This window comes from Corvus hawaiiensis, chromosome 26, assembly GCF_020740725.1.
Source record: "Corvus hawaiiensis isolate bCorHaw1 chromosome 26, bCorHaw1.pri.cur, whole genome shotgun sequence".
Lineage (NCBI taxonomy): Eukaryota > Metazoa > Chordata > Aves > Passeriformes > Corvidae > Corvus > Corvus hawaiiensis.
The window spans coordinates 23,314,707-23,335,590 of record NC_063238.1 but is presented as its reverse complement, the minus strand read 5'-3'; the positions used below and the strand labels follow the sequence as shown (position 1 = coordinate 23,335,590).

Below are 20,884 nucleotides of genomic sequence, written 5' to 3'. Positions count from 1 at the left end.
GGAGTTAGTTAACTCCAAAACGAAGTTTTGTCTTTGCTCTATACCAATTCATATCTGCATTTAATTTCTAATAGTTCTGTAAAGTATCTCAAGTATGTAATTATTTTCAGGTTTAGTAAAAATACTTGCAATTATCATAGGCTCAACTAGTGTTTATTTTTTCCCCTTTATTTATATGCTAAAGTAATCATCTCTACATATGGGACAAAGGACTGGGGAATTCTGTGTATGATCTTTGGAATATTTTATGTCCGTAACTCTCTCAGTTCACATGCGGAACAGCAAGACTTCCCTCCCATGTTCAGCCAGAGTAAAATAAGGCTCCACTGAGAGGTTACAGGCTTCTCGCTGTCTTTCACTTTGGGGAAAGAATGGTCCTCAACTTCTCTTGCTTTATCTGCTCTTTTGGCAGGTAGGTAGTGCTAATTTCAACAACAAACCTAAACTAACTGAAAGCCATATGTTTAGAATTGCATTCTGTTTTCTAGTATTTCTTGCTAAAACTTATTTTAGCTCTAATGCAATGTGAGAGTTAAGGAGTCACACACCTCAAGCACAGTACCAAGTGATCTCAGATCTGACTGGGTACATGGGACTAGGGCTCTAAGCATTTTACAGAAGATGCCACATACTTCAGAGGACAAAAATCACTGAACCAGTATAACAACAGTTCTTGGAGTTGGGGTTTTCATCAACAGTACAAACAAGCTGCCAAATTAAGTGTTTGGTATTTACTTGTATAAAATGGGTACGAGTTTTAACTTGTAACTCCAAGCCACAAAATATAAAATGAACATCAGTATGACAAAGTTCTACCCTTAAGGGCATCAGGAAAATGATAATGGTAACCTCTTTTAAAGTAATTTTTTTTTTAAAGAGGGTTTTTGTTTTATTATTTTTCATTTTGTGACAGTACACAGCAACACAGTCTACAACAGTGTTACCTTACTAAAACCAAAATACTCAGTATTTAACCATGAGTACAGAGAGGAACGTAAGTATTCTAACAGAAATAGTAACCATGTTATTACAAGTAACTGTTGTACTCAAACCTGAAAAATGTCCAAAAAATGAAGTCCCTTGACACACTAAAGGTTTGGGGTTGAACAACAGTGCAGCAGATATATAGAGATAGAGTTGTTTTAGTTTGATCCAACTGCAATGTGAGTGTTCAACACTTACAATTTATTTTTTTGAAAGTGAAATCATTCAACTAATTAGCCCCTCTGCTTTTCAGAAGCTAAAACTTTTTAGTTTTGTAAGAAATTAAGAAGAAAAAAGAAACCAGAATGCCTGTAGTTTCCATGATTAAACCAGTAAAGTCTAGAAGGAAAACTGATAATTAAAAAAAAAAGTTGGATAGCAAGCTCTTTTCTTAATTTCAGTTGAAAAGAAATGAAAGCAATACACAAGGTCATGCACTTTTATTTTCCCCCTATAAGGGAGGAAAAATGTCGACAATATATATTCTTGCAAGGTTTTTTTTGTTCAATAATTCCTAGCAAATAGGGTTCCTTACAAAACAACTTCATCTCCTGCATTAAAACTCATCTGGAAAAGGGGCCGTTTACACTGTTTATAAAACACTGCCACATAAAACGTGTAAAAAACCATATTTCACTAAAAATAGCTTGCGTAAGTAAGGGATTAGAGTAGTTTCTACTGCTATAATTGTTCCTTTGTAGTTTTTTCCATGATGTTTTTGAACAGTGTTTTTAACTATGTTTATTAAAGTCAGCACATCAAAAAGGATCAAAGAGCAAGCTAGTGAGAACCAAAGAAACCCCAAGCGTATTGTGTTGTCTCACTGGGGAGTTATGCAGATTCAAGTAAACAAGTGCAAATTGTTGAGGTTTTAATGAAAATTTTCTACAATTATTGTATCTGAAGTCATTCTATATAATAACATCTGTACAGCAGATGGCCATACTGTACAAAAGGCAAGCAGTGCTCCTTTTTCTTCCTCCGTTTTAACAGTACATCTGAGATGACTACTTTTGTCATTGCGCTTAGCTTGGTTCAGCAAATAATTCGTAAAATGCAGCTGCTGCAGATGGTCACAATAGTTATTTGACTGTAAAATCAAAGACACAGTGAAGTATTCACATATTAGCTTCATTCTATTAAAAAAACTCTGACATTAACCCAGTTCAGCTCAAAAGGTGTATCTATAAAACCTTTTATAAAAAGAACAGTAGTGAAGAACTGAGGTATTTAAATGCTCCTTCCTCTCAAGACACAGCTACAAACTTTTACAAATTGAGTTAGCTTGCATAATTATGTTGTAATAATAAAACAACTCTAGTTAGCAACTGTGGTATTCTTCTAAAGGATTTTAACACAAGATACCATTTCCCCCACACTAAGTATTTTATCTTCTCTCCTGAAGTTCTAATTTCCACTTTGGTTTCTTATCAGCACCTTAAATTCAGATTAAAAATTGTAAAAAAAAATCCAAGCAACTACTTAAATTTTTTTTGACAATTTCAATCAGTTTCATGGAAGTGTGTCTTTTGCTCTTATTAAAACTTAATTTATTGCACCATCACAACAGTATGCAAAACCTCATGCAGATGTATTTTTCTTTTTATAAAGTAGAGATAAAGCATTTTTAACTGGAAAAAATGTGAAAATTGTCTGTTGATGTCTATTAATTGTCTGGTTATGAAAGTTCTTTATATAGAATAACTAATGTCTGTTTTCATTAGATTTGACATCAGTGTTGCTTTACTTCACAATGCCTGCCAGACTATGACCATACTGAAGATTCATGTATGGCTTACAGCACGTAAAATAAAGATTGATTTCCTCAGACTGACAGAAGAATTAAGAAACAGAACTTGTAGCTGAAAATGTTTCTGAGGCATAACATGCAAGGCGAGGTACGTCCTCCTTCTGGGAGGATGAAAACTCCAGGGTAAGTGAAATACAGTGTGAGTTTGCCAAATTGCTTTATAGAACAGTGACGGAGTGGCCCGGCTTTGACATACCGAAGCATGATGTGGACACCATAATGTACCATGGGACAGATAACGCATAAATGATACAGGCGAAACAATGGAAGGGAAGAGGATTATTACAGAAACAAAACTAAAACTACTTAAAGCACATTATAAAGGCTTTTACTCAGTTGCAGTGCCTTCTATGCTAGAATTGTGATCCGACTGGAAAAGCGTGGGAACACAGGCACTGTTCCTGCCTGCACTGCTGTTTATTAATGGATAAATCAAAAGTTTCAGGCCCCGGCACCTTCACGGGTTTTCACGTCCTATGAACCTTAAATTTTTCATTTTTAACTTTTAAAACAATAAAGAAGAACTGAAACTTGCTGGCCTGAGGAAAAAATATTTCTAATGAAAAAGAAATAAATCACCACCTCGCTTGGCCAACAACTTGTTCCTCTCAGCTACAGACCATTTTACCTCACAAGCTACTCTGCCAACTACCTACATCTGGCTCTTCTCCACACTGTGGAAATATGCCATCTTATTAATTTTATTGAAATACTAATAAAACAATTTACAATGACACTCAAAATATCTTCATTTTAAATGAGTCTCTGGTATCTGGTTAATTGTACCCGAGGTGTAACGTTTCCTTGCAGTGCTTCATTAACGAGGCCAGAGTGCCTGTTTTCCCTGTGTGACTCTCAGGTGTGCAGAGGAAACATGTAAAAATTGAAAACTTCGTAAATCTGGAGGAGAATAACAGTATGACCCAATATTTACATAGTAGCACCTGTCAGAGCTCTGAACAATTATTTTCACATTTTTTAAAGACAGAAACAAAGGTCCTAACAAGAAAATCTAGTTATAGAGTGAAAACTGTCAAAATTTTGCCCTTTGAATTATGTGCTAAATTATTGCAATACCAGAGGAGAGGTTCTCACAACCACTATTTCAGCCAGAATTCCATCAATAAATTAGTAATTACAAGCTGGGGGATATTAATGACAAAATTAATCATTCTTGGGTGCTGCCTCACTGAAAGGAAAACTCAGGTAATAGAGTCTATCAGGGATTTGCTATTTTCTATTGTGGATTTATGATGTTGGCTAGAGCAGTTGCCTGCAATGCCCCACACTTTGAAACGGTCATTAGACCACCACTTAGACAAACCAGTAGCACTTCCAACTTTAAAAGAAGCCTCTTACCTGCAGTTTTATGTCCACTTTTAATATTCAGGCTTCCACTGAGGTTTGAGAAAGAGACTAACAAACAAGGTTTGCTGGGATGTGGGATGGTTTCCATCAAAACAACCATTTGAACAGTGTGAATGGAAATTTTCTGGAAGCAGGAAAGGGCTTGCCACAAGTTTTCTTGCACTGAAGCCTTTTGCACAGCGTTGGTGTGCACAGCAGGTAGCAAGTCCTTTGTACTGGGGTGTCTGGATATAAAAGTGACATCCTCATCTGGAATAATGCCGGCTGATGGAGCAGCCTCCTTCCTGGGCACATCGTCATTTGCGGTTATGATTTTCTTCAAGAACTGGTTTAATTGGTCAAGTCTGGCAAAACTGAGATTTGCTTTCAATGGTTTTGATATGTCCACATTTATGTCAGCTGTAGGGGAGAATTGGAGAAAGAAATATGATAAGCTGTAGTGCAATTATTCAAGCTGTGTGCAAATATTAGGCATTGAGTGGAAATAACTTTTCCATAATATTTCCACCATGTTTCATTAAAAGGACCAAATCAATGTTAAAACATAACAAAACAATATTTTTAGCAATAAATCTGAATTAAAATATAATGAAAAATACTGTAAGCAACTTTCACTATATACAGTTTTAAAGGAAAAAACGTGGCACAATGTGGATCTTAATCTCCTTGTTTCTTCCCAGGGATCACCACAGCTATCCGAAAGACACACACTTTATTTGAGTGTGTAGGAGGGTACGTACATTAGTTCTTTTGTGTCAGAATAAAAATATCTTCACATTCTCTTGAGTTTTATACCCAGAAGAACTACTTGACTAAACTCCAAAGCCAACAGTGAACATTTTCAACACATTTAAATGAGTGAATAACATGTGTATTCTGTTGCTCCCTACACAGCTCATATGCAGCAGTCTTCAATGCATTTTCAAGATGAAATGTGAAATAAAAAGCAAATACAAAAACTGAGGTATGTCTAGTTTTCTTCATTTTCCAGAGAGATTGGAATAATTTATTGGTTTTAAATTTTTTAAAAAATCATTATTACTTTAAAAATGTTTTTCATCTCCTTACCAAAAAGGATTTTGGTATTTCTCAGACTACTAAAATACTCACAGAATTTTTAGGAATCACAATTAATATGAACAACATTGTTAATAGTGATATCTTAGTAGCTGAAATGTAGGAATTACCAAAAATTATTTCACAGATAGGAAGCAGGACTTCATGAAGGCCGAAACTTATTTCTGTGCTGCAGTATCAGTACATAATTCCTTACAGAAATCCAGCTTTTAACTGAGTTTTTAGGATTTTTCATTTCAAATTCAGTTTTTAACCAGTAATGAGACAGCTATTCTGGTTAGGGGGAAAAGTGCTTTTCCCTTTGATTGCCACTGCTCCAATCCCACGAACCAAAAGTAATTAAAATTCTATGCATATATCTAAACTAGATAAAATGTTCAAACAGCACTACTTAGTTTTGAATTTCACTATAAATATATACAGGAAACACTGTCTGTTGAAGGTTTTACACAGATTAATGAATATTTCATCGAAGTTTCAAGTTGTCCAGGATCACATCTTACTCTTAACATTGATGCAAACTAATGAGTTTGATTCTCCCATTCTTTAGGTAAATTTTTAGACCAACGGTAATGGGCTGCCGGGGCAGAGTTTCAGAGCTTCTTTTAAGCACAGGTTTATAATGACTTCAGAGACTCACAGGCACATGACAAAGTACTTTTCTGATCCCCTCCCCCCAAAAATATCTGGCACATTTTCTACAAAGATAAGAGAAATTTATTAATGGCTGTGTAAGGTCTGTCATAGCTGAATTAAAAAATCCAAAACAATGTTAGAAAAACGTTTGCAATACTCCACAAGCTACAGCTAACTGAAATTAAGACTGAAAAACTATCTTAACAGTAACTTTTAATTTTAATTAATGGTTTTCTGAAAATGCTTTCTCTTGCACTGAAAGCCTTCCACACTGAACTAGGAACTGGCAAAACACTAGCTAATATGTGAGTCTAGTAGAAAGGCAAGTACCAAAGCTAGGAAACTGGGCATTAGAAGAAAGCAGGATTGGAAAGGGGTGTTAAACACTGGAATGGACTGCCCAGGAAGGTGGTGGAGTCACCATCCCTGGAGGTGTTCAAGAAGCAACTGGACGTGGCACTTAGTGTCAGGGTCTAGCTGACATGGTGCTGATCAGTCAAAGGTTGGACTTGATGATCTCAGATGTCTTTTCCAGCCTCAGTGATTCTGTGAAGATTTTCAGGCATCCAAAACCACACAAGATCAACTTGGAAGTTTTTTCAAAATCCTTATTTACTGACATTTTTAATTAAAACCATGGGAAGAAAAATGTCGTAACACTTCGGAAAAACTCCCCACCCTTCCTGGCACTTGGAATATCCCAAGATTTGCCTGCTTTCTAAGCAGACATGATTGGGTCTCTCCTTCCTTTGGAGAGAGAAAGGAGTTAGGAAGAAAGTAGAGACCCATGTGACACTATGACATTAATTTATCTGCAATACTCAAATGAAAAGGACTGTTTTTAAAATGAAATGTTAAAAAAACCAACCAAACTGCCTTATCAACTTAAATTTCTCCTTTAGTAATGTAGCAAAAAAGGAGTAAAATAGAATAGATGTTATTTATTGTTTTTGCTAAATAATTAAGTTTCTAAGTTAGTAAAGGAGGACCCTTACTCCTTGGTATGGCAACTTTCACATCTAACTGCTTTATCTAATGCACATACAATGGCCAACACTTTTCTATGGTAATAGATGCCAGAAGAGGGAAAAAAACAACAAAGCTCCCTGACACCCCAAATCTTCTTAGACATAAGTTGACACAAGAGGTGTCAAGGGCTTAATCCAAAAAGCAAACTGAGTGTGAAAGATTGAAAAGGAGATAAACACAAAGGCAGAAGCTCTTTTTGGGGCTTTCTTGGGCCAGGGCAGAGAAGACATAGGGTGCTGGTGCAGCTCAGTGCTGGAACATACTTGGCACCTGGGTCTGTGATTTATCACTGCTCTTGGCCACTCATCCAAGAAGGCAATAAAAAAAGGACCACCAGGACACCAGAGAAATGCAAATGACTTCCCTCTTTTCTGTTTGGAAACTGTGCACGTCACACAGAAAAATCTTGTCATGACTGATAACTTGACAAAGTTTTGTATGAAGTTATTATAATCCACTAAATCAGCTCTGACAGAATGTGGTGGCAGCCAGAAGCATAATTGCAGAAAATGCAACTTTGGAACCTTCACTGCAAATATTTTAACTATCTCATAATGATATAGGTTATTTTTACAACTGGTTAAAGATTATGTAAAGAGATTCTTAGGCATTTTAAGTAAAACATTCAAAAAGAAAAAAAAAAATCAACCCACAACTGAGCAATCTTTAGTCTTTGACCTCTTTTACACTTTATCCTTAGTAATATAAAAGAAACTTTAACATTCCTACTAAGGAAAATATATTTAAGTGATGGACAGAACAATGAAAACTGATGAAATATGCAGAGCTATTTATAGGAGTTGATTAAGATAGATGTTCAGCAGCTTCACGAGACAGTCAAAATAGGCTAAAAAGCGATTTAAAACTTAAGAGTCACCCAGATTCAACTGGAATAAAATACTTGGGGTGCAAAATCCAAGTGTAACTTTTTTTTAGATTATTTTAAACACCTAGGGAAGAACAGCACATAACACTGTGCAAATTCTGTACCTGTAGGAAAACACAGTCTTCCTGTAACTCAACTAACTCTTTGAATCGTCCAAAATTACATCAGAATCAAGACAGTGCAAAAGGTAGCTCAAAGCTGCCTTTAACTCCTCAATTACATGAGTTTCTCCTTTGCCTACCAGTGACTAGCTACCAAAATTACAACCCAAAGCATTCTTTAGATTTAAGACATATTAGCAATAACTTATTTTGCCAGCTGTTATCTATTTCCAGAAAAAAAAAAGTGAAAAAATTACTGTGCTTGCAAATAGATTGCACCAAGAGAGTTATTTCTGTTATGTTTAAATCAAACTGAACTAGATGGTATCAAAGCAATTTTTTTTTATTACAGTATAGCATTTGAGTGTAGACTTTGAATTGTTCTTTCTCTTCCTCAATTTCTTCACTACTTCTCTTTAGACTACCCAGTAAATCCATGTATTTCAATTATTAGTTTCTAATTAGACTTTACAACTTTCTGAACAGCTACTAGGAAACAGAATGACGAAACAACTAGTGAGTTAAAAGGAGATTAGATAAATATAAATAAAATACACTTATTATATGCTCCCACCACACCAGGAGATGACTTAACAGTGAACAAAAAAGAAACACTTTGGAATAATGAAATCAGAGAGGGAATTCAGGTCCCAGAGGTGATTCTACGGAGTTTTATGTTAATGTACACCTTGTGGGGGACCAAAAATCAACTGGAATAGTTTCCTGAAAACCGTTTCCAGCTATTTTCTCATTTTAAAAGTTCCAACTTCACTTGACCCATTAGTCATCATATTACTTACATTTATTATGTATTTTGAAATCTATTACAAAAAACCCAATGGATTCAATATGGCCTGTTTGAACTAAATCATAACAACTATAAAAGAAAACCTATGAGCAGCATTCTGAAATTTCTGTCTGAAACAATTTCTTTCTTTGACATTTTATTACTTAGAGCTTCAGAAAAAAAATTCAGGGTTATGAGTATTTTACCCTTGTTCTCCATAACATTCAAATTTGTACTGGGAAGATATAATTTTCATCTGTGAACTTGGGATAATGATATTACTCAAAAGGACTTTTTATTCAGAGTGTTAAGGATGAATAAGCAACACAAAAATAACAAAAGCTCCTAGCATGTTGCTCCAGATAAATTCCAGCTCTTACTGAAGTCAGTGGGTTTATTCTAATATATATGACATAAGTTAATGTAGACAATGTTACTACTTCTATGACTAATAAACTATCATAGTATTTTCTTAATCTTAAATACCAGAAAGTAAATGCCATGAAAATTAGTCATAAGCTGAATATGGACAGGCTGGATCAATGGGCCAAGTCTATGAAGTTCAATAAGGCAAAATGTGAGTCCTACACTTGTGTCACAACAATCCCATACAGCGCTACAGGCTGGGGGAAGGATGTCTGGAAAGCCGTGTCTTGGAGAAGGACCTGGGGGTGCTGGTTGACAGGAGCTGAGGATGAGCCAGTGTGTGCCCAGGTGGCCAAGAAGGCCAGTGGTATCCTGGCCTGTATCAGCAATAGTGTGGTCAGCAGGACCAGGGCAGCAACTGTCCCCTGTGCTGGGCACTGGTGAGGCTGCACCTCGAGAGCTGTGTCCAATTCTGGCCCCTCACTAGAAAAAGGACATTGAGGTGCTGGAGCTTGTCCAGAGAAGGGCAACAGAGCTGGTGAAGGGTCTGGAGAGTAAATCTTATGAATGGAAGCTGAGGGTGTTTAGCCTGGAGCAAAAGAGGCTCAGGGGGGACCTCATCACTCTCTACAACATCCTGAAGGGAGATTGGAGCCAGGTGGGGAGTGGCCTCTTCTACCAGGCAACCAATGACAGGACAAGAGGAAATGGCCTCAAACTGTGACCGGGGAAGTGCAGGCTGGACATCAGGAAGAATTTTTTCACTGAAAGGGTGGTTTGGCATTGGAATGGGCTTCCCAGAGAGGTGCTGGAGGCACCATTCCTTGACGTGTTCAAGAAATTACTGGACGTGGCACTTAGTGCTATGGTTTAGTTGACATGGTCGTGCTAGGTCAAAGGTTGGACTTAATGATCTTGGAGGTCTTTGCCAACCTTAATGACTCCATCATTTATAATACTGGGATCTTTTCGAAGACTGAGGAATGTTAAAGTGTGAGAGAGAAAAATATGCCATTTTCTAAGCATTTGTTCATTTTCCGTAACTCTCATTTAGCAGTGGATCTTTTACTTCTTACAGCTAATACAGAAAAAACCAGGTCTTTCTCCTTGAGGCTGGACATGGATCGATCTCTCCCCAACTCCAAGGCGGCTGTAAAAAAGAAGGCTGTAAAATATTAAACTTCTTAATATAGAGTACTTCTATAGAAGAAACTACTATTTATCCTAAACTCTTAAGATTATTTAATTTCCTAGTCCTCAACAGGAGAGGAGCAGATGATGGTATAAAACATTTTACCAGCACTGATATTCTTTCTTCCTCAGCCACCCATCCTGATGTAGGGACTTTAAACAGAGGAAATCTGAGGAAGGTAAAGGTAATCTTGAGCTCTGATCCTGATTTGGAGTCAGGGTGGCCCTTCAGCAACAGGGTAATGGCTGAATTGCAAAAATTAAATTTATAAAAATAGGAAAGAGACATGTAAAGAGAAGACTAGTTGTACTGTTCTCAATTGTCTCTGGTCAGGCATCAAAAGAGACACAAATTAAGAGAAATTGAAAAGCAAGAAGAATCCAAACGAATTGTTTTTATCCTCTAATTCATCATTCCCAATTTGGATCAAGGGAAAATGAGGAAGAAACTTGAGACAAGGCTTCAGAGGCCATCTGCAGTCCATCTTGCATTCTGCTTCTGTGGGACAGATGCCAGTTAGTCTAGAAGAGACTGGTAGTCACTGCTCAGTATTTCTCCCTACTGGTGTCTGTGTGCTGCAGCCCCACAGAGAGAGCTCTCCAAGGCCAATATGGCAAACTACAGCCTTCAGGGAGCTTAATCACCCTGAGCCATGCCGGGTGCTCCCCAGGGGGAACAACACCTACTTCCATGACATAGTATGTCATTGACATTACATGAAGGTGACACTTAGACATTAACAGCTCCAGCTAGCCAGTGCCCAGCTTTGAGATCTCATGCAAGGCTCAGAGTGATGCAACTCTATTCATTTTTTAAAACTGTCCAAGTAAACCAGGATAAATTCTTGTAGGTCAAGAAGACCAAAGATACCATTAATAAACAATGGAGGGTTACTGCTAGTCAGTAGATGCTGACTGAAATTAAGCAACTGTGCAGCTACCAAATACAGCTCAGAAGTGTGTCAAGGGCTGGGTGGTGAGGCCAAAAACTATAATGGGGGCATCGGGAGGCACTATCATGAAAGGAAAAGCCTGGCTAAGGGAAACATTAACTCTCTCAACAGAGAGTCAGGAAAGATGAAGCACAATACAGTGAGATGAAATAAATTGTTCCAGGTCATGGAGCACAATTGTGAAAAAGAAAAGAACCCATAAATACTAACTCTCTGTTTTCTGCTTAGCTGCTGAATAATACATCTATATTAAGACACACATGGAAAAAAAAGAAGAAAAGAAGGTTTCAGAAAATGGAGCAAATGTTTGACATAAGTGTTAAAAGAATTAAAAGAAAGTATTTACCAACTTATCCATGTGGCTTCACTGTGCAGTTTTCATTTTCAGTACTAAGACATATAAGAAACTAAATTTAAAGTAAGTGTTGTAGACACTGCTTTTAGAAAGGTACTTTGATAATTTTACTCATTATTACACTGATATTACAGACAATAGATGTGTCAAATCCAAAGCAATACCTACAGGCTGGTACACCTGTTTGGAATATTTCTCTTTGCCCTCTTAATCAAATAAATATAATTTCATGGCTACAGTGTCAGTGCTTTAAAAACTTGTTTGTAAAAGAGCAAAGGGAAAAAAAAACCTACTAGAAAGCTCAAAAGTTTTGCAAATGACCCAGAGTTAATTAGAAAAGTCTGCGCCCTGGCTAGTTCCCCTTCTCACGTGTCAGCTCTCATTAAATCAAAAAATTCTCCTTTCAAAGTTAACAAACACCATGGTTAACAAAACTGTTAAACTGGGATCAAGTGGGCACATTCCTAGGTTTATATATGATGTCATGCTAAGCAGCACACAGCTGAACTTGCAAGTAGTATGAATGATTTTTCAATATATTAAGTATCTGATCTAATGCTAATTTTCTCTCTATAGGCTAACTGTGCTGGGAACAGGTGGCCCTGCTTTCAATTATGGAGGGCTAACATGCCAGTGTGAGGCCTGGATTAGTTCACCTTCTCACAGGGAATTTGCCTCGGTTGGGAATGGATTTATTATGGCTTCACACATGGAACGGAGCTCATGTCAGCTGAGGGCAGTGATACATCATATGATTCAAATTAACCTGCTGTGGACTGTTCCTCAGGGCTGATATTGTGTATTAAAATGACGACATTTTTAAAACAGCTTGAAAGAAACCAGGATTGCTGAAGTGCAATGGTTCCAATTTGTTCCAACTAATCTATCACCTGCTGGAGATATTATTCTAGTGGGTTTCTAGTAGCTGCTATTTTCCAGGTTTCTCCAAACCACTGACCTTGGTAATGGATACAATTGTTGCCTCTGCAAACAGTGGGGAAAAAAGGCCGGAGAGAGTGCCATGGTGCAGTTCTGATTATTGTTTTTTATGCCTAAGCCTAGATCCCCTGCTGTGTCCCTCGTGGAGCCCAAATCATGTGTGGAGGGACTGGCATGAAAGAGAAACCCACCAGTTCTCACTTTATCTTTCAGTGGGACGGACACATTGCTTAGTTTATTTGGATATTGTCTTCTGCAGAAATTATTTATAGAGATGAATAATGAAGGACCTCCATTAATTCACATCTAACCCAATGCCTTCCCAAGAAACTACTTGGGAAAGAGGACTTCAGTATAAAGCACCTATAATTGGTGTAAGTATTTTAAGGCAATTTGTATGAAGCTGTACTTCATAAACATGTTTTGTATCATTTGCAACCAGAAAGACTGCATCAAAAAGACAGCTTTTATAGCTAAGAAAGGTGATTTAAAAAAAATCCAGAAGGAGGACTAGAAGGTAAAGGCAGTAATTATTCAAAAGCTATTAAAACAAGATGGTCATATTTGTTCCTCACCTAATGATCTATATCTAATGCTGAAGCAATAAATAGTTCACTTCTATGTATTAGACAAGAATTAGATGTACAGTCCAGTAACAGACTGAATATAAAAGATAGAGGGTCATGTAAAGTGATGTAAATGGAATTTTAAAAGTTTTAAATAATTAGTTTTTATAGAAAGAGAAGGAATAGTCCTTTAATATGTTGTGGGGTTAAAGTTGAGGTCTGTTCCTACAGGCCTGATGATGAATGCTTATTTCTCCTAGGATCCTATTACCTTAAATCTGGAAGAAATATAGTTTTCTTTAGTTGCCAAAAATGTACAAAATAATCAACTCATGTGGCAAGAAGTGCATTAATGTATCCTGTTATTCTCATTTAATTAGTGGTTTCCAAGTTTAGCTACTTGCTGTAGTTTTTTGATCTCCGAGCTAATACAGACTGACAACCTGGTTTCCTGTGTGGTGAAACCATACGATTTTTCTGTGGAACACTATCTACTTATCTACTTCAGCTGACAAACTATTTGCAAGGAGTACTGGTTTTGTCTAACACAGCAAACATTGGGAACCACTTGAAGACTTTTTTCTGTTAACTGCTCGATAGTATTTTCCATTATAAAATATAGGCATGTTTGATTCTTATATTTGAAATTTAACCTCAGCACACCAACAATGTATTTTGAAAGAAAAATGGCATTACAGTTAAACCACTGAACTCAGAACATTTAAAATCGACACAGAAAACTGTATAGTTATCCCAACTACTACACCAGATTTTTGTCTGCATAGGCACAGCTTTCAAAAATGTGCTGACTTTTCAGAACAGTTGATCATCTGTAACCAAGAGGCAGCACCTCCTAGTACATATAATGCATTTCAGCAATTTACTTACTGCAGTTATAAACCACATATACATAAATGAGTATGAAAACACACACACTAAGTCATTAGAAAATAGGTCACTTAGTAGCAGCATTCTTTGCCAGATATTCACCAGAAGAGTAGCCTTCAAGGCCTGCAACATAACTCTACTCCAGTGGTGCCTTTATTTATTCAATTTATTAGCTAAGCTGTCTCCCATCACACATACTGTTTGTTGACCTTGCAAGAGCTCTTGGGATTTTTGCTGAGGTTCTTGTCCTCAGAAAACAATTGCCAGCTGAGTTAGGATCTGGTGGTGTAACACTTTCTCCAGGCCTGCTGACGGCCAAGCTACCTCACCCTGGAAGAAGCTGTGGTTAGGGGACTTCTTGTCCCGCAGGGAATTAGTAACTAATTTTCCAGTAGCCTGCTGAGGAGCTGTCAAGCTCTTGTAACTCCTTGCATGTGCTGTTCTGATGCAATCACAAGCAGAATGAGCCTTCCATTACTCATCCAATGAAACTTCCATCCCCCAAGGAAGGCTTCTTGGTAAAGGTTAGTTTATTTGAAGAGGATCTCATAGTGGTAACAGCTGAGGTTAGGAAAATCTGCAAGGGAGGGTGGAGCTGTTTTGTTATACTACACTGGCAAACACTTCATTAAAATTCAGAGAAATTACTGTTGAGTCATGTGTAATGATTGTTCCAATTAGCAGCAAAAAGATAATGAAAAAATGCCTTTTGGCTAAGAATAGATCCTGGAAGAAATCTCTTAAGTTTTAAATGCTTTGCAAGAATAAATAAATTGAAGATTATGATGCATTAATTTATGGTTTTCCCGTTCCTTATTCATCCAAACACTATGGAGGGGAGAGATTTACCACTAATGCAAGATATGACTGAACTGGTGAAATTGGGGTGGACACTTGCACTATTTGTGAATATACACTTTGCAAGCTGGTACCAACTTCCATGTTTGCTAGTTTAGTTAGGAATCTGTCCTACTGACAGGACAGCATCAGGGAAACATCTTCAGGTGTGTAATAAATTAAATATAAAGGCTGTGCCAGGAAACTACAGTGAGAACACCTTGAGAGAAGTGGAGGGCACAAATGAAGGGTCTGGGAATATGGAAATCTGACAAATGTGGAGACAGAGGACGTAACTGGGGGTAGAAGGATAAAAGAAAACCATTCTGGCAGCAGTGATAAAATGTTCCTGATAGGAGGTATCTTTACCACTCTTGTGCTGTTTCTGATTCAAATGAAAAGCCATAGTTTCTATCAATTAATCTTTTTTTTTTTCTCAAATGGCACCAGAACATGCAGTAGGTCTGAAGATTCAAAGGCCTAATAATGTACCCAAATATACATCAATATAACAAAAGCTCTGCATTATCAAGTGGTTTTAAAAGTCTTCCCTAAAATTATGTCTTTAGATAGCATGGAAAACCAAAAAAAAGGGTCAATGATGAGGTTGTTCACATACTTTATTGTTTCCTTGAGACTTCTGCCTGTGTGCAAAGTATGTTTTTTCAAGCTACTTAACCACAGTACTTATAGTCAGGGGCCAAATATGTGTGTCTCATTCACTGGTTACTCAATTGATGTCTTAGGCTCTGATATTCAGAAGTGATTACTGCTTCACCCAAAGACAATATGAGCTGTGTTCCCAACATCAAATGCTATATTTTTAAGTATTTTGGAAAACTAAATTGTGTATTTTAAATTGATAACCTTAATACAATGAGAAAACCTTTAATATCTCTGTGTCTCAGTTGTCTTCTGTGAAATGGCAAGGGCATTAGTATTCCATTATCCATGTGAGGGTTGTGCAGGTAAATTAGTATTTCTGTAGTGCTCAGATGCTACAGCTGTAAGGAATGCAAAGGTAATTCTGCTGCAGATCCAGGATTAGATAGTGTGCTGTAAAACTGCATGAATAGGTAACTATGAACAGGAAAATCCAGCACTGAAGAGCTGCTCACTAAATGACTGATAACAGCTCACTCCGTGCTGTGTGAAGATATTCAGGATAAAAAAATAAGTTAAACAATTCAACAAATTATAACAAATATGCATATGAGAAAATAGTTATGATGTATTTTCTAACTTTCACTATAACCTCAATTATTCTGCATTGTAATGTAGCTATAAATATATACTTCACAAAATACAGAATGCAATTTTCAGGAGCTTCTGATGCTCTAGGAGTGGAATTTCAAGTCATATTATGTTATGTAAATGCTAAAAACCCACCACTTACATTAACTAAAGAAACACAATATCACTAATTTTTAAATTTTACAGTATCAACACTTTGGATGATTGGAATTTCCAATGCCAGGTATCCAGATTTCAAAGAACCCAAGAGAAGATGGCTTAGAAAAATCTTGAGAACCATTATAAAAGTAATCTTTTCTAAACACAACTGCAATAACATTTCAGTTTTCTAGGACTAGAGGCAGGTAGGCTTCATTCTGCTGGAAACTTTACAAATTCAGCCTTTCTAAATTTACTGTGGGAAGAAAATGAATAATTAGACCTTAAAACAATGACTGGTCCAGGACTGCCCATTCTCCATTTTTCACTTTCATTCAGGGTAATTGCTGGAGGAAAATTTCACATTCATGAGCTAGGAATACAAGACATTTCTGATTATCTAATATCACTGAGTCATAGAATAATCAGGGTTGAAAGGGACCTTAGTGCTGATCTCCTTCAACCTCCCCTGCCATGGGCAGGGAGACCTTCCACTACATTAGGTTCCTCAAGGCCCCATCCTGTGTCTATGTGTGCATATCTACAGATTACATTAGAAAAGGAAGATTAAAGTGCAGCGCCTACCTGGTCCATTAAGGAAGTCTTTAATTTGCACAGTGATAAGAGGAGGTGGAATACCACTTTTAGCATCTACCTCTCCTGCTACTGTCTGCAACCAAATCTTGCAATAATCCAGAGCTTCTGGTAGAGTCTTCCCAGGATCTGCAGATGATAATCATCATAGTCATTAATTATATTCCAGGAATATGATACATAACAAAATGCTACTACAAAATTGATTAGACAAAATTAAAAAGTTTTAAATGTAATATGGTAAATATTATACCTAATATGACTGGTTTACATAGCATTTGTGCCTACAGACAGATGCATGTGTAGAATAATGCATGCACACATGGGCAAGAGGGCAAAGCTCTAATTATACAAAATTTAGAAAACATGCAAAAATACCAAGTAAAATACGAGTAAAATACATCAATAAAATGACTATAAATAGCACACAATTTTAGCTTTAATTAATGATTAAGCAATGATACTTAAGGACTCCTTACAAGAGAATCTGGGCCCAAAACCTGCTACTAGATTGTATTGTCATTGCTCGGTAGAGAAAATAATACTGGAAAGGTAAATTATAAAGGCAAAAAGACCAGAATGCTGTGAGAGCTCAGGAACAGAGCATGACAACAGTGCAGTTGTATCATTCCCTTTGGACCTTCACTCAGTAGCTAATCAGTAGCTCTTCTTGGGTACCACCTTTAATTGTGTTCCTTTGATCCCTCTGTAATACTACAACAGTACATTAAAATTAAATCCATCCAAGTGCTATTCTTGTCTTCATTTTCCATGTATCACACATAGCAAAACCAGCAGTGTAAAAAGGCTTTTTAATCTTTAGGGACTCATGACCTTCAGTATGAGCGTTCTCAATTCTGGCCTTACGGTCTTAAATTATAAATAATCAATCATTGTTTATTATCGAGTCTGCTATGTTAATTATTGAATGTCTGTCTCATCCTTAACAACTTAAGGAGATTTTCTTGAAGCTATTCTCTCCTTTTCAGTCAATTCAAAACTGCTATAATTGCTTTGAGTTTTACTGAACTAATTCCTTTCAGGAGTAGGATTTACATACTCACTGTTATAGTCAACATATGGTATTGTGGTATCACAGTCATATGTGGACTGGGTATATAAAGTCAGCTTTGGAATTTGTGTTTCTTGACCTTATCATGTGATTCATATAAAACTTGGCACATATGAAGCCTTATGTGATTTCAAAGAACCTACTGAAACCAATTGATCATGACTTTAGATCTATATGGAAAAGATCAAAAGTTAGCACATTCTTTTGTTTTTATTTGATCAATTTTCAGGCAATGACTTTATTTGTCAGCAGTATTTGTACTGTATGGCATATACATTACAGCCTTTTCTTTCCTCTGTTCCTGCTACACATTTGTAAAGTCAGCTCTCAACAGTTATTTAAGAGCTGTCACTGCATACAACAGATTTGTATATTTTCCATGAGAATTTCCACATTTTTATGATTCTTTTTCTTTTAATTACAATAGCCAGAGTGATGTGGCACACTCCGTTTTCTATAGTAACTGTTTTAGGGAATATCTTGTTGCATCTGGCATTTGTTAGTATACTGAAAATACTACTACTACTACTACTACTGCTACTACTACTACTACTACTACTACTACTGTTGCTCATCATCATCATCATCCTCTTTACCACCAAGGTACACATTTTTTCCAAAACACAGATTTATAGCTGTTCTGAACAAGGATGTTATCTCTGTCCTGGATCTATAAAATAACATCTTGTTTTGTGCTGGTAGATCATCATAAACAACTAACATTCTAATGTTTTTTAGACTACATACTGTAAAGCGTTGTAAAAATGACTGAATGTTGCTCAATGAACATCACTGAATTGATTAAATTCATCTCTAAATTACTGTTCCTCTGTAAGTATCAATATAAACATTTAGGTGTACCAATATGGCACAAAACATTGCAATATGCCATTATTTTGTCTCATCTACGGAATATATCATCACATACTGTATATAGCAACCTAGATCTTCCACCAGCTTTTCAGAAAATCCACTAAATTTAGTCGAACATTTCTGTTGTAAAATATACTTACAGGTAGTCTTATTATCCTAAGATGTGTTTACATTATAAAATACCTAATAATTATTTCAAAGTTGTAGCTCTTTCAAGCTGAAAATATCTCTGATGAAAAGAACTTACATAGCAGAAAATCCCTGCATGACATATTACATTAACTATACAAACTGCCCTCAGGTCACTGGGAACTGCGGCACTTAAACACAGAACCAAAAAATGAAGCAACCATGCGACTCTCAAGAGATTGTTTTGCTCTGTCATGTCTCCAAGGAGCGCAGCATTGTCATCTCTTCATCACCTGGGGCACTGCGGGACTGGGATATGTGAACAATGATAAGGACCCCAAAATGTACGTATTAGGAACACAACACAAAGAAACCTCAATGCACAAAATTAGCCCAAGTCCAACAAAATATATTACTTTTAACCCAGCACCGATCTTACTGAGTTCAAGCATTTTTTAAGTTCAAGTGAAACTGAGCTAATTCTGGAAGCAGGGGTATTGCATTGACAGTTTTGCATCAGAGGTAAATGCATCAAAGGGCCATGCAAAGAGCCAGCTTGAGTGCTTCCAAGTCCATGGCATAGAGTTAATCTGGAACCTGCATAACAGACTTGGCTGTCCAGCCAAAAATGCCAGTTTTAAGTTTTTATGTAATGATAAGAAAGCTAAAATCCAGAGGTTTCAAAATTGACTATGCTTGTGTATATCAAAATCTTGAGGGGAGTTCCAAATAAAATGTATACATCAAAGATCAAACAACCAAAAGATGTGTATCCCTATTAAAATATCTTCAAAGGTAGAAAATAGCACATTCATTTTCATAAGATCAAGAATCAGAAAAGGAATAAACCAATATCAGTCAATCAATCCCTATGCCAAAAGCACAGGAAACAGAGAAGCGATTGAATGAAAAAAAGGAATTTTAGAGTGAAAAGTGAGGAATTCATGATGAGGAGAGCTACTAGAAAAAGGACTTGTCTCTCAAGGAAATGATGGAAGCATTCAGAATGTTTAAAAATACACTTGACAGAACACTATAAAATATACAATTGGGAACAATTACGCATCAGCAGGGAACTGGTCTGAATAATGTATTATAATAGGTCATTTCCATTTCCATTTTCTATGATTCTCCCAAAAATCAACACTTAAATTTGCAGTTATTTGTATAAAGAAAATGCTGGAGAAAACCCAGGGGATGCATATATAAGTAAAAGGAGAGGCTAGAATTACTCCACAGCAAGCCAAGAGAGAGAAAAGAAAGGATTGAGAAGCGAGGAGCAGTGAAGAAAGCCAGAAATTTTATCCTCTACACCATGTGAAAAATTTGTCTGTGGCAGCAAAAGAAAAATGGTGAGACAACTATCACAGATCGACAAGACTTTAAATTACATGACTGTAATTTAAAATCTGTAAGATTGAGAAGCTGAAGCCTTCAATAGATCCACATTTACCTTCCTCCCTCTCCTCTAAAAAAAAAAAATTCTCTGGCTATTTTTGAATTCATGCAAACATCCAAATCCACTTTTAGCCTTGCTGAGATCCAGACCTCAGCTCCAAACCTCAGTTTATGAGATATCTTCCTGAACTCGATTTGAATTTGCAAGCTTTTGATTTCACTGCTATCTCCTTGGTCTTCTGTTAACAGAAGTTAGCAAATCCCACACTTCTGAGGAAAACAGGGAGTAAGGGGAAAGGAAACAAGGAAGGCAGGAGAAATTTTGCATCTTGAAGATTTTCATTCTCCAAAACGTGTCTTTGTTCCTCTTCGTAGCTGACAGCCAGGCCAGCTCAGAGGGCATAGCCTGTGGGAGGCTTTAATGATGGGGGGGAGCACAGGGACCCAGAGCCCCCCGTCAGCCCCAGGTAGGGGACAGGGCTAACCAAGTGTGTGTGCGGGACAGCAGCTTGGCCTGCTCTGCTGGAACGCTACCCAGCCCAAACGAGCGCTGCAATGTGCTTTTATTTCAATGGATGAATCATATTTTGGTCTGCAGTCAATTTGAAAAGCCAGTATGATGCTGCAATCATGTCTGCATTTGAAACTCTGAA

At 36.9% G+C, this 20,884-nt stretch overlaps 1 protein-coding gene across 4 annotated transcripts in view; it reads right to left on the bottom strand.

The window, feature by feature from the left end:
• Positions 1 to 20,884, bottom strand: part of VPS13B (vacuolar protein sorting 13 homolog B) — a 438,036-nt gene that overhangs the window by 90,892 nt on the left and 326,260 nt on the right. For all 4 annotated transcript variants that reach the window (XM_048287162.1, XM_048287160.1, XM_048287161.1 and 1 more), the window contains 2 exons: positions 16,751 to 16,888; positions 4,154 to 4,561 (listed from right to left, as the gene is read on the bottom strand). In XM_048287162.1, the coding sequence (XP_048143119.1) occupies positions 4,154 to 4,561; positions 16,751 to 16,888 (546 nt within the window). The remainder of the gene's footprint in view (positions 1 to 4,153; positions 4,562 to 16,750; positions 16,889 to 20,884) is intronic.